This window comes from Haplochromis burtoni, unplaced genomic scaffold, assembly GCF_018398535.1.
Source record: "Haplochromis burtoni strain Fernald_Lab_line unplaced genomic scaffold, NCSU_Asbu1 Contig_158, whole genome shotgun sequence".
Taxonomy (NCBI): domain Eukaryota; kingdom Metazoa; phylum Chordata; class Actinopteri; order Cichliformes; family Cichlidae; genus Haplochromis; species Haplochromis burtoni.
The window spans coordinates 1,250,841-1,264,902 of NW_024582519.1; the positions used below are offsets into that span (position 1 = coordinate 1,250,841).

Below are 14,062 nucleotides of genomic sequence, written 5' to 3' on the forward strand. Positions count from 1 at the left end.
GCAGCATTCTCGGCCATGAGAACTAAAGCTGTAGCACAGATAACATCTGCTTCTCACTTCAGGACACATTACTCCCTAAAACACAAGTTTATCATATTCCTGCCATATCTCCTTGGCATGTTGGCTGTCAGTTTTTCACTTTTTCCTCCCAGATAAGCAGAAAGTCAAAAGTATGCACACTTTGCCACTCCACAACCTTGACACTTTAAGATGGTTACCCATTACATTCATCATTTTTGATTACCTGCACATTCATTCAAGGAATTTGCATTTGCACTGTTACATTTTTTATAAAGCTTTAATGTACATAAAAACCAGCTTCTTGTTTAAGTGAAAATAGATGGAAGGTTGTCTTTTTGCGCTAGTAATGTTGTGGAGTTGTATTTTGTCTCGCATCAATTATATCGTCAGTTATATCGTTATCGCAAATTTTCAAATATATATCGTGATAAATATTTTTGGCCATATCGCCCTGCTCTAGTCACATGCACTTGTCAAAGCCGCATGGTTAGAATTCAACACATTCTTTTGGCATAGCAGACTGTTCACATGAGCATACCGTTTCTTAACCGCTGACGAGACGGGCTCAAACAATTCAGCTTTCAGCCCTCGCTGGACCGAAAATAAACAATGCAGTGCAAGCAAACGGGAATCTGACAGAAACAGCAAAATAAGGAACACAAATGTTTCGTTTTTATCATCCTTTAAAACTAATAGAAACTAAAACTGTGCTTGTTTCACACGGGACTTAAAAGCTCAAAATTCAACATAAAAGGTTACCTTAAACTTCAAATACACTGTTTAAAATAGAAATGCAACACCAAATCAAGTTTTATGGATTTAAACACTTTCATTTTCACTCACCGCAAACGCTTACAAGCATTAGTTGCTTATATTCAAAGGAAAACAACTTATCTTATACACCAACCTTGAATATCAAATGTGACTGGGTTATCCAAATGCCATCGTTTTAGAGTGGAAGCAAAAACGTCAAGGTATTCCACAAGTTTGTTTTAAAAAAAAAAGTAAAAGGAAGAGAAGCGTGCCCAGGAAACTTTACACACAGCTAAACAAGAAAGGTAGGACCTACAGACTCTCAGCTTCCAATCAGGCTACGAGTGAATCGTCTACAAGAGCAGGAGTTTTTCTGTCTCTCTCAGCGCGCATGTGTGTGTGTGTGTAGGTGTGTTTGTGTGTGTGTACATGACTACAGGTTTAACAACGTCCTTTGGCTGGAGGCCAGGGCAAAGATACTAGGTAGTACCATCATAACTAACGCAATTATGGACAGTAGAAGAAACAGCAGCAGTAGTAAATACCAAAGAGACCCTTTTTTTGATGTTTTGGTTTCTTATTAAATACGATGTTTAAGACCAAATGAAGAACGAGACTATTAGTTGATAAGATTCACTGTAAGAGCGGCCTGTGAGTCACAGTAAGTTAGGAAATTACACAGGTCAGTAGGAATATTTCGCATCTAGTCTCAAAGCTGACTTGTCAACACCCACATGTCTAACTCAGCCTGTCTAAAGAGTGGGACAAACATGCACACAAATTGGTGCTCGCAGAGCGAGGGAAGAGGGGCAAAGAAAAAAAAAAAGTACCATGACAGCAGCGGGCTATATTAAGGGGCTGCAGACACAGCGGCTAGGGTCAGATCACACAGCACTGCATAACTCGAGTGCCAGCTGTGTATGTGTGTGCAACAGGTGAAGCGTTAAATGGGAACAGATACAGTCAAACATACTTCTACCTTCCAAAGCAACCCTCAAACCATCCAACATATTCAAGTATTAAATTCATCCATGGGCTCAATTCAGGAAGAGCAATACAGAGTATACTGCAAGCCCAGCGGTGCCTAAGTTCACCATCCAGGGGGACTTTGTATTGGGCATATTTTTTAAGCTAAATACAATTATTATACAAATAAAACAGCTCAAAATTGGTTGTTATGACTTGATACCGTTTTATCTTCTTCTCCATCCTCCTACTTACACAGGCTGCGGTAGACTAAATCATTCATTGTTGAATGTGAACAAGGTTAACCATGATTTTTGTGCTCTCACTCTCACTGCTGTAGCCTACAGGTCAACCACAGCTGCAGTACAGAGCATCTTATCTAGTGCAAACTCTGGAATAAAACAAAAGTCTTAGGAACAAGCTCGGAGATTCTGCAAACGCACAGCACATGTCCAATTATCCACGGGAACCTCTGGGACCTATTTGTAACACTTGTGTAAGCCATTTGAATATCTGATGTGCAACTACAAGTTTTGACACAATGGAAAATTTCTTGTTTATCTTTGGCATTTGTGAAAGGAAAAGAAAAAAAAACAGAAGAGGAAGTTGCCTTTTTTTTCTTTAAGGCTTAGATCACAAGACGTGGCAGCAAAAGCTTCTCTTTGTCGAGCTAACGTGACGATAAACATCACATTAGCAGATACTGTTTCCTGTATGGTATTTACAGGCCTCAGGCTGCATATATGGGTCAACTGCTGATTTAAAATTCAGTCAAATTCAATAATAATCTGTTCCGTATGAAGTAGTAGTAGTAGTAGTAGTACCAAAAACAACCTCAAAATACCAGAACTACAACTAGTTGTTGCTTGCAAAAAGGACACATCTGAAGGTGCCAAAATAATCTAGCATTTGGCAGCCAATTAATTAGGATATTACTGACATTTTTAAACAAAAAGCACCCCGCTTTCATTGGCTACATTTTCTTCCTATTTTCTGTTTTACCTATTCAATGTACCACCATGAAAATATGTGCTGTCGTACTCCAGGTGTGTCCAAAGACACCAGCAGTGAGTGCTTCTACGGTGCAAGAAAATAAAACAAAACAAAAAAAAAACAAAAAACACTGCAGTGACTTTTAAAAGAGAGTGTGTCAAGAATGGCTTTTCAAAGTATACAACTCTTCAGTGAGTCACAGATCACTAGTGAGTCACAGTGGAGTCTTTCGTGAGTATAACTCGGAGGTACATAAACAGCTCGGTAACATTAGGTTCCAAATTCATCTTCTCATTATCTGTTATTAACATAAACATTTGCAGCTATATTATATATATAAAACATATTAGAGAGCAGCAGAGGACATATGCAGGAGTTAACAATATTATAGCCAAGGAAAGAAAAAGAAGAGAGCAGGGGACCCTTCCTCTGTCTTCACTCGCCATCTGGTAGCCATCACACCACACACAGGAAGTAGCAGCCATGCCTTGCTGGGGCGCCAGGGAGCGGCTCCTCTTCCCTCATGGTGCTGGAGAAACAACAATCAGCCAGCGCATTGCATTGCAGAGCAGTGCAGTGCACTGTAGTGTAGTCCAGCCCATTCAATCCTCAGCTGAGGAGCCAGCAGCGGCACCACCACCACCACCAGCAGCAGCAGCAAGGGACCAGGCGCTCACACCCCTGCAGACCAGCAAAGAGGAGCACAGAGCAACCTCGCATTCCTGCTGTCTGAGCCTGCCAAGAAGCACTGGGAACGGAAAGAAAGAGGGAGAGAACAGAGAGCTGCTCTCACTGGAGGCTGCCTAATGGTGGGGCTTTGAGAAGCACTCCAGTCTTTTTCATCTTGATTGCTTTTTTTTTTTTTTAAGCTTTGCTCTCCTCCGCAATGACAATAAAATTATTGCCTGCCCGCCTGTCGTTTCCTGCACACATATTTATGGTCCTTCACCTTTAATCTTGGAGAATGTTTGCGCGCTTTGCAAGAATCCAGAAAATGCAAATAATCAGACATTTGGCCCGACTCGCGATAGCTTTCGTTCCCTCAAATGACGTGCGCCAATCTGGTGGGAAGAGGGACCCCTTCGGCCTTTGTGTTTGATTTACTGTAAACCATCTATGGGCCTTCTGTGTTCTCCCTACTAGCACTGTTTTATTTCCACACAAGACTACAACTACACCCTGGAAATAGAAGCAGCCTTATGACACGTCCTATTTTTACCGCCTCGTGTCATTAGCTGGCAAGTCGCAACACGAAAACCAGGAATGAGAATTGTGATAAAAAAAAAAAACGTTCAGCTTTCTTTAACCTCGGCCTGTGTCACTTCCTTGCATATGAGACAACCGTCAGTCATCAGAAAATAAGACGCATGATGACGTGTGCAATTAGCCCAGCAGCAAAGCTCTGAGGGTTCTGTCATCTGCATTTAATAATAGCTTCTCTTGAAACTCTTCGACTTGGCGCAGTGACAAAAAAAAGGAATAAAAGGATCATTTTACAGCAGAAAACACAACTCAGAATCTGTTCCCAGGTTTCGCACAGCAAATCCAAGCCTGCATGAGAACCGCTTTTCTGCAGCCACTCCACGAGTTGCTTTGCGGACTTGGCACATGACACAGTAAACAGCTGCGCCAGGCAAAAAGAGCCACATCTGTTTACAAAATGCTCCATGTTAGCCTTGACCTACCAATTAAATCAACGGTGTCATTTCTGCACTAAGGTAACAAATTAAGTTTAAAGGGGCATACACAAATGATAATACAAGTGAAAGTTAAGATTTTGGGAGGTAACTCTAAGCATTATCAGCACACAGCGCCACCTATGAATCAAAAACAAGCCTAACACAGACATGATCACAATGATGATCACATTTCCTTTGTTCTCATACAGAAATGACATTTCTTTCTGAAATCTAACCAACTATGCGCTGACGTGCACTCAAAAGCAGAACTTCTTAAATCTTTTTCTTAATGACTCCTAACCGATTACATCCTCCATCCCCTTTCAGCTTAAAATAAATTTGCAAGCAACATACTCACTGTAACCTCTCACTCTTTTTGGAGCGCACACACTAAAGTTTAGTCTGTAACGCGTAAACAATCATCTTAAACTTCAGCTTCATTTTGAAGCAGTGGCATGCTGGTATAAACAAAGGTTTACTGTGCTCTGAAAAGCAGCTGCGTCGCTCAAGAATTTGCATGAAAGGTTATGCATGCAAGTGTCTAGTTTACATAACAGGACATAATAGTATACATATGAGAACGTGATTTCGAGGTTAGCTCAAGTTCACGTTTGTTGCGTTAAACCCATTTTTTTCGTCATCATGCACATAATATCAGACGCTGCTTGCAAACGCCTGCATAAGAGATGAGAGACCTTCTGTATCGACAATGAAGCATGCGCTCACAAAGATCGACAGCACCAAACGCTGCTGTTAAGATCCCACGGAGACGATCAAAAACACAGACTATGTTTTAGGTGACTGGCATGCACCATGTGTGTTGTCATCACTCTCAAAACTGATGTCACATGAAGCACCGATGAAAAAAAATGAAAATAAAAAGTGTCATATTTTTGTATACATTACCACTTGAGTAATGCTGCGACAGGTTTGACAGTGATTTACTATACCCCCCCCCCAAAAAAAAAATAAAAATAAAAAATTGCTCTGTGCTGCCAACTTCCCCAAGGGCTGGCTCCAACTGAATGTTTTGTTTTCATGGCTGTGTTTTTCTTTGTGAGGCAATGACTTGATTTCATGCTTAAGACTATAAATACCCAGAAGAAAATGCAGAACAACCACACTCATGTTTACTTCGATTGTGTTTTAAAACAAAAGACCAAAACACCAGTACAGGACTCAGAACAGCTTTCAGTTCTTTGGGGGGAAAATGGTTGTGAATATTACAGATTCTACACATTTCCCCCCACCCTCATTCCCACAGCTTTTTTTTTTATCCTTTAAACTGCTGTACCAACAGTTAGGCTACGATGAAAATGACACCGCCTATGTATAACACAGTGACGATAGTCTGTGTCAGGGATAAAAGAGACAACTACTGTAGTAGCACATATATTAATAATTAATGCTTATTTGTTTGTAATGGGCATTGAATAATTAATGGCATATTCAACCCATTTCCAAGCTGTGGCAGATCACACAACAGTAGTCTGCTTGCTCCAAATGGAGAGCTGTGCTGCTGGTGCTGCTGCGATGAGGACACAGTCCAGTAATTTTTCTTTGTTAGCCTAAGAGGCTAATGCTGCACAAGTACCCCTCTGTTGCATCCCGTTTGGGTAGCTTGTTTGTTTGTTTCTTCAAGCACGTAGGGAGGGGCGGGGGGAGGGTTAACAGAAAGTGAGCGTTTGTTCTCTGTTCCACTTGCTAAGCAGATTTAATGAATCCTCTACTTAATCATAGAGCTATGCCTTTGTTTTCGTTCGACCACGTTGTCACACTGGTGGCATACAGTTTTCTTTAACTGTGTGTAAATGACAACTTTTTACAGTCAGCCACAGACAAAAGCTAACAGCCACTTTGATGTACACTATAAATGCTTTTTTGTTTTCCAGCTAAGAGGCCATAAGACCAGCACGGAGTAGGTCCTCAGTCTCCCTTTAGAGCCAGAGGAGGACCTTCAGGGTTCAATATTTTCCTTCATCCGGTCTACCCTGCAGCCCTGTGCTCTTGCTCTGAGGCCCTTGTAAGGGCTGCACAAAGTGTTCAGCAAAATCCTAATCTGTTTTCAGAAAGTGCATGCCAATAAACTACAGGGACTACAATGGTCTATGAAGCTATGTGCACCGGAAGGCAAGAACTGAGAAACTAAGAGCTAAGCAAAATTATTAAAAATCAAGGAGAAAGTTATTTCATAAATTTTCAAAACTGCTGCTGTTTAATTAATGTTTTGAACTAAAATTAAGGATTCCTTTCAATAGGAATTGTATTACTGTAATATGAACAAGCCGAACAATGACTTTTAATTGAAACATGGCGGCTTCAAAATGGCACGCATAAACAGCCGTTTGAAGCAGTTATATACATATCTCTCGATCAACTCTAGATTAGATAGAGAGGCTGATTGAGAACTAAAGATTCTCGACAGAGAACCGGTTCCAAACTGTCCAGTTTATATTAATTGTCTGTCTCCGAGCTTATCAATTGCTTTCATCAGTGCTGGCATCTTGTTTCTTGCAGTTTCACATAATAAAGCATGACGTCAAACCCCCGGCAGTGGAGCTTTTTCCACACCTGAAATACATACCTGTTGGGGTTTTTTTGTTTGTTTAAATCTGGTTTCTACATCCTACATCAGACCCTGATGATAACCAGCAGCACTGATGCTGAAAACCTTTGTAGACCTACATGTTTCCCCAACGCAAAATATTGATCACCGATCAATGAGAGAATCCGTAAAAACAGACCTAGAATAAATAATGGCATCGGTATCAATAAAATGTTACCAGTAACTATCCTTATTCATTTCCTTTATCCGTTTTCACCTACACCTCCATGATGTGGTGGCAGAATTAACTGAGATACACCATTTAACCGAGCAGTGACGACAGCAACCTTGCAACTCAATCTCTGCATCTCCTTGGGTCCATGTAACAACACAACAGATGTCCTGAAGACATCCATCTCGAAAGCTGTTCCTTTAAGGATGCTTACACTAGTGGACACTGAGACAAATATGCACATTAGTTAAGAGAAATGAAAGAGAAAAAGGAGAAATGGATGGAAAAATGCAGTGCCAATGAAATGGAAAACCCCAGGGAGCAAGGCTGTACTGACCCTATGGTATATTTTGTATTTTTTAAAGCTGAGGTGAGTAGTTTTAGATACAAAAAACAAAATGCCCACATCGGTTTGGTACTAAATAGCGTACAGACAGCAGTTTATTCTGGTCCCTGTTCTCAAAGGACATTGACAAACTAAAATGCTTGCACCAATGTAGCTGTAATGTGATTTTACCACAAAAAAAATAAAGTCAGTAATCACTAGCTTACTTTGCCAGCAAACCTCATGTAGCATGTGGCACCAAACTCACATTTAATCTAGGACTGCTCAATTGTGCCAAATAGTGAGACCAACATCAGTCGAACTTAGGGCTGTGCGATATGACCAAAATCTCATATCCCGATATAAGAATTCTATCGTCCCGATTACGATATAAAAATCACAAAAATGTAACATTTTCTGTAAATTCTGTGAATCTCGGGCAGCTCGTCTTGCGGGAAGTGTTTCCAGCTGCGCGTCATGTAGCTGGAGTCGAGTGTTTTAACCGATGCATGAAACGATACATTTTTAGACGTAAGTTGTAATGCCCGCCGTTTTCTTTGTGAGTATTTATTACACGGCGTGCTGCGGGGAAAAGCCTGTTCTAACGTTTGAGTCTAAGGTTTATTTTTTAGCACCTGGTGGCTCTTTTTTAATTCTTATCCATAAATAATCTGCTCTTTCACGTGATTCAGTTTATTTTGAAAAGTCTCAACAGGATCTTGAGCTTTATTGTGAAAGATTTATGTGGAACATAAACAAGCAGATACGTGATGGTGTTACCGTAGTTGTTGCTAACGACAACGCATAAAAACAGGTGCTTGTCCGTCCGTAGAGTGGTTATATTAAATATAAAGAAAGAGAGAACTTTAAGAAATTAATATAGCCACTACAGTGACCATCAGAACGATGAAAAAAATATTGCCGTAAACAGTTTATTTTGCGACACCACGAAAGAAACGATAGCGTAAAATGAAACGATAGAAGTTTTTATATTATCATCAGATATATATCGTTATATCAAACAGCCCTAGTCCAGCTGAAAACCAAATAATTACCTAAAAAAAAAAAAAGTGGCTTGGGGAACTGCAGATAGAGTCAGGGCCGCCCACATAGCAGCAAACTCATCCACCTTCGAAAAAAATAAACTACAAAAGCCCTGGGGAGAGCTGCAGGTTTGCCTGCACCATTGCAGCTCGAAACATACGCTGACCTTTGTGTCGATTACATTAAATGCTGTGTCAGAAGGATAGCAGCTAGAGTTAAAAGGGAACTTTTACAGGATGTGATGGTATGGAGACAGTGGCACTGAAGAAGAAGAAGAAAAAAAAAAAAAGAGCTGGTGTAGCTGCAAGCAGCAAAGTTAAAAGACACTAACATTTTTGTTGGGGCTGAACAGGATTAGATAGAAGTACATCAGAGGGACAGCTAAGTCTGGGCGGTTTGGAGACAAAGTTAAAGAGAGATAGGATGAGATGGTTTGGATGTTTGCTGAGGAGTAAGGATAGTGGATATATTAGATAAAAGATGTTGAAGATTGAGCTGCCAGGCAGGAGGAAAAGAGGAAAGGCACAGAGACGATTTGTGGATGTCCCGAAGGAGGACATGCAGAAGTCTAGTGTGACATCAAAAGACGCTCCGAATAGGGTTAGAGGGAAGGTGATGATTTGCTGCGATGACCCATTAAGGCAGTAACCGAAAAGGAGAAGAAGAAGAAAAGGAAGAAGAAGCAGCAAGGAAGTAAAACAATTCAAGAATGTCTCATCTAATCCCACAAAAGCTCTCATGCTTCATAACCAGCTGAATTGTTTCAATTTAAAAAAGAAAAAGAAAAACAAGAGAGAATCAACTTCTCTATTTATTTGAGTTAGTATAATCTGAACAACTTGTAAGTACTTCTACTAATTACACAGCTTCATGTGACCGAGCTTGCTCAAACCACCCTGCTGTGTTTCCCAGTATTTTTAGATTTTAGATTGCTGCACTACTATAGAGGGCATTGTTGAAAGTTAGATCAGAGTATTAGTCACTGAAAAACAACTCTGATATGTACAGTTTATCCACAGGAGTTCAGTCTGTAGCAGCCGTAGAAAATCTAATAAGAGCGAACAATGAAGAGGAAGAATCATGACCCACAATCTGAAGCTGTATTCTCGAAAGATTTAGCTGAACTCTGCTGTTACACTCTTATGGCCTCAATAAGTCAAACAGAAATCTAAAGTGTAGAAATATATTTTCAAACAGGATTATGTCGCTACCTGTGACAGAAAGACTAAAACGTGGCATTTGCGTTGATAAACCCCCCAAAACGAAAGAAACCAGCTTGCAGTTTGTTCCTTGTTTGTATAAAAGCAATGGCCAACATTTAACTCAAAAATGTTTTCTTAACATTAAACAGGGAAAAAAAGATGCAGTTTATGCAGATATAAAAAACAACAACTATAATTTCGCAGCTTTAAACAGCTTAACTTCTACCTCACAAAATCACGAGTTTCCTCAGAGTTCTTAAAACACTAAAACAGTTACACAACTTGAGCAACAAGTTGTCATAACCATTTGAAAATAACTAGGTCCTCCAGTAGCCTACTTCTTTTTTTCTCCTGAGAAACTAACATTTGGGGTCATATTAACTTTTGTATTGTGGATGCAAACATTATTGTTATTTCAAATCATTTCAAAATAAGAAAGAAATAGCATGTTTTAGTCATTGATATTTTTAAGCGTCCCATATTGTATTATTCCCTCGCACCATGACTCTGTTTGATTAAAGTAAGTCAGGAATCAATATGAGGAGTTATATTGCTGTTGCTTCATGATTCATTTATTAGCCATTAGTTGTGCACAAGGCTGTTGGGAAATAGTGCAACTTTGAAAAAACTAAACAAAAGACTTTTTTGTAATGACCATACGAGATGCTGACTGCAGGTAACACAACAGTGATACCGAAGCCTGCCGCTACAGGCAAGATGCAGGTTTACAGAACTGGACCCCTCCATTTAATGCAAACTTTGCAAACAAAATTTCTAAACTTCTACATTAATAAGCAAAACACAGATTTCATTCATCAATCTTTGGTTTTTCCTATGAATTTTTAACTTGATGATGTCAAACTGTATGCATTCTTTGAATTTCTGTGGTTTAGTTGGAAAAAAAAGAAAAAAAAAAGGAAATGGTTAAATATTCGCTTCGAGCACATTCATAAATTATTAAACTTCTGATAAAATCTATGCTAGTTTTACAAGAAAGCATTCGTCGATGACTATTCAGCACGCGTAGCTGCACCGACCAGGGGTTTTTCCCCCTCGCAGCTGAGAGGTTTCCTGGATGAGTACCCATGACAAAATAGTTTGCATGTCTGCCTTGCTTATTTGCAGTTTATGCACCAGAATCTGTTCAATAAACTAAATTTTTCACACACAGTTTTGCAAGATATCCGCAGACAGTTAAAGATAACAAACACTGGAAGCATTGGAAAGTCCAGTTTTTCTTGATTGCCTCATTCTTTAGCTGTTTTTTGTGCACGAACAGGATTCTTGTCTTCTCTGCATCTATCCCCATGTTTTCTCATGCTGCGTCAGAGCATGCATATGCAATGGGTGGGGTACACTTAATTATGAGTGGTCAGTAAAGGCACCTGATCTCACTTGGAGAAGGATTGTCCATTCCTGATCAAATCCTGGCCAACTCCAGATATGAACAGGGTCCTGGTTTTAAAAAAAACAGCTGGAAACTGTTGTCACAAAGTACTGTACAACAAGGTGACCTCTGTCATCAAATAAAACACTATTCTGTAATAGATGTGATGCAGGCACTCAATGAACCCTGCTTCTAAGTGTATATTTTATGCTCTCTTGAACTTCTGGTTTCTGCAAAAACATCCCTTCTCTGATCTTACAGCTCTTGTATCAATAAAGATGCCGTGCACAAAGAAATCAAATGGGCTTGATGGCTAACAAAGCAGCTAATCAAGTTATTTGCTTTAGCCTTATATGAGAGGTTCTTCCAATAGCACACTAATTAAACAGAGAGAATAGGAACATACAACTGTCAGTTACACTTCAAGTGTGGGGGGGAAAAAAAAAAATCAATGGCATGTCATAACTGATTGCATATCGTTTTAAAAGTATGTAAGACTGAATAGCAGGTGTGAGTAGAGCCTGACAGAGCTGCAGATAAGACAACACAGGGATGTAAACAATGGCAGATATAGTAGATGTAATGACAGCCACAACTAGCTCTGATTTTGCAGTTGATTTGTAAATCATTTAACTCTCAGCGACCACCTTTGATACTCTTGACTGCGTGACTTCAAAAGGTAATCAAAGCACTGCGTTACTGGTCAAAGACAATCAAATTCTCCCGAGATAATGCTCGCCAGAGTCTCATGTTTGCTTCCCAAACAACGGCCATGCGCCCCGCTGACGTGCCCTTGAGCAAAGCCTGTTAAGTCACGCTTAAGTAACTTTACTTTATATAAGTAACGCACACTTTCAGGTTCACCAACAAAAAGGGTAAGGGGGGGAGAGAGAAAAGCTGATTGTTGCAATGCACACAAGATGAGGCCTACACATCGTCTGCACCCGGGGAGAGCCTCCAGGGAAAAGCATGCACGTTTTTTTCCTCCCTTTGGTCTAACAGGTTACTTTATTACAACGTAACAAAGAGGATATAAAGCGCACTTACGTAACGTCTCAACTTTTTTTCAGGAGGAGACTTTCTCAGCCACCCCGAGCACACCACCTCTCCCCCGCTCATTTCTGCTCCTTTTCTTGCTCTCTCTGGAGTTTGAGCCCGGATTGACGCTTGGCGCTGGTTGTTTTCGGGAGTGTCTTCTTGTACCTGGGGGAAAAAATAACAATAAAACAGTTAATATGAGGCTAAGACGGTGAAGTCAAAACATACTTCGAATATAAAGTTTGTTTTAAAAAAAATGCTGTGCGTGTATGTGTGTTTTTAAAGGCGCAATAACCAACCGTCACTCCTCCGAAAGTGGACTCGCCGACACGGCAGTTCTGTGAAATGCACAGACCAGATTTCCACGAGTTGTACTCAAATAAACGTGTCTCCTTAGCTTGGAGTAAACATAAACCCCGGCGGCACCGCCTTTCGAACAAATATCAGCGGTGACTTTTGTATTTTGTTCAAACTGGAAGGCTGTGGGGGCAAAAAAAAGAGGAAAAAAGAAAAGAAAAAACAGGCGCAGACAAATGAAAGTCGGCAAGTTTTTTTTGTTGTTGTTATATTTAACGTCTCATGCTAATTCCCGTCAAAGTGAAGCGATTCCCATCTGGAGAGGTCGGGTGTGCATGTCCCACACTGTACCGGTGCATAGTTGTCGTCTGAACGCAAATTAAAACAAGCTCGACCGTAAACACGGTGGTTTCGCCTAGCTTTCCTACCAGTTTACTCCCATGGTTCCTTAATTGTGATTGACAGGGTGGCTCCGTCTTTCCCTAAACTCACCCTCCTCTGGAACACTACTGAATGGAGTTAACAGCCGCATAGGCGAGAGGACCGGAAGTTATTGGTTTGTTTTCAAAATAATATTAGCACGCTTTGAAGCTGCCTTTAGTTTAGAAACGTAGTAGTGTAAGTTGCTATTTTTAGTCTTGATTGACAGGTTGACATCTACCTTTTCTCATCTAAGCAATACTGCAGTACTATGGCTAGTTCTGTACATTGATAAAGGCTACATTGTTATAAAGAAAATAGAATATATTTTCATTTTTACACTCCAGAATATTTCTTCATGGTAATATTCGCACATACGAGGCACGACTCAACGTGGTTTAATTTCTAGAATGTTATTTTGAAATTCAAAGTCGGAAGTTGATGTTTGTTCCGACTGCTTGATGCGGTTCTTCAGAGCACAAACTGGAGAGGCGGCGGCGTGCAGGGAAAGCTGTAGAGCTTCCATCATGGGACATGTAGTTCAAACAGTTCTCTGTGTCCCGTTCCTAAAAAAAATAACAACACTAGTGAAGTGTTGTTTAGCTTTTTTGTAGATGACGCATAACGTTAATACAGAAGCATGCACCTCTTGGTGAAGACAATGAGCTTAAAAAAAGCGACAATGAAAGGACCCGCCTCAACCCCTAGGGTCCCAACAAATCACTGCATGTCTAGACTACACTATCCACAATGCTGCTGGAGTCCCCAGAGAGGAATCTGTATACAATCATGTTAAAATAGACTCAGTAGTCTATTTACATGATAGTTTTTTAACGTTTTTATCTATGAATCCGTGTCTCTATTTATTTACAAAGCTATATCATCTCTGTCACTGCTAAATTTAAATCTACTTCCCATACCATTTATTTGAATCTAAAAATCCACAGAGCCTAAAGCTACCAGCAATCTCCTCACAGGCTACAGTCCAGCACCAAAGCTGTTAGAAAATGTTTTTTCCTGTAAGCCTGGATGTGGTTCACTAGAAATATGTCAATATCCCGGGGGACCAAAAAGACCATCTATAACTGGTCCTTTCTACTGGCAAAGGCGTGTTTCCTATGGAATCCGAGTGGAATTTGAGGAATCCTATTGGTATGGTT

General features: G+C 40.2%; 1 protein-coding gene across 5 annotated transcripts in view; it reads right to left on the reverse strand.

Moving 5' to 3' along the window:
• Positions 1-12,994, reverse strand: part of gab1 (GRB2-associated binding protein 1) — a 58,936-nt gene extending 45,942 nt beyond the window's left edge. For 2 of the 5 annotated variants that reach the window (XR_006054899.1, XM_005932325.3), the window contains exons 1-2: positions 12,485-12,994; positions 12,195-12,350 (exon numbers count right to left, since the gene is read on the reverse strand). Coding sequence is in view for 3 of the 5 variants with exons in the window: in XM_005932325.3 (XP_005932387.1) it covers positions 12,195-12,266 (72 nt within the window). In the remaining 2 variants the exon portion in view is untranslated. Of the gene's footprint in view, positions 1-928; positions 7,935-12,194; positions 12,351-12,484 lie in introns of those variants that run through there. The other 3 variants (XM_005932326.3, XM_005932324.3, XM_042225056.1) reach the window with 2 other exon arrangements.
• Between the last annotated feature and the right edge of the window lie 1,068 nt (positions 12,995-14,062).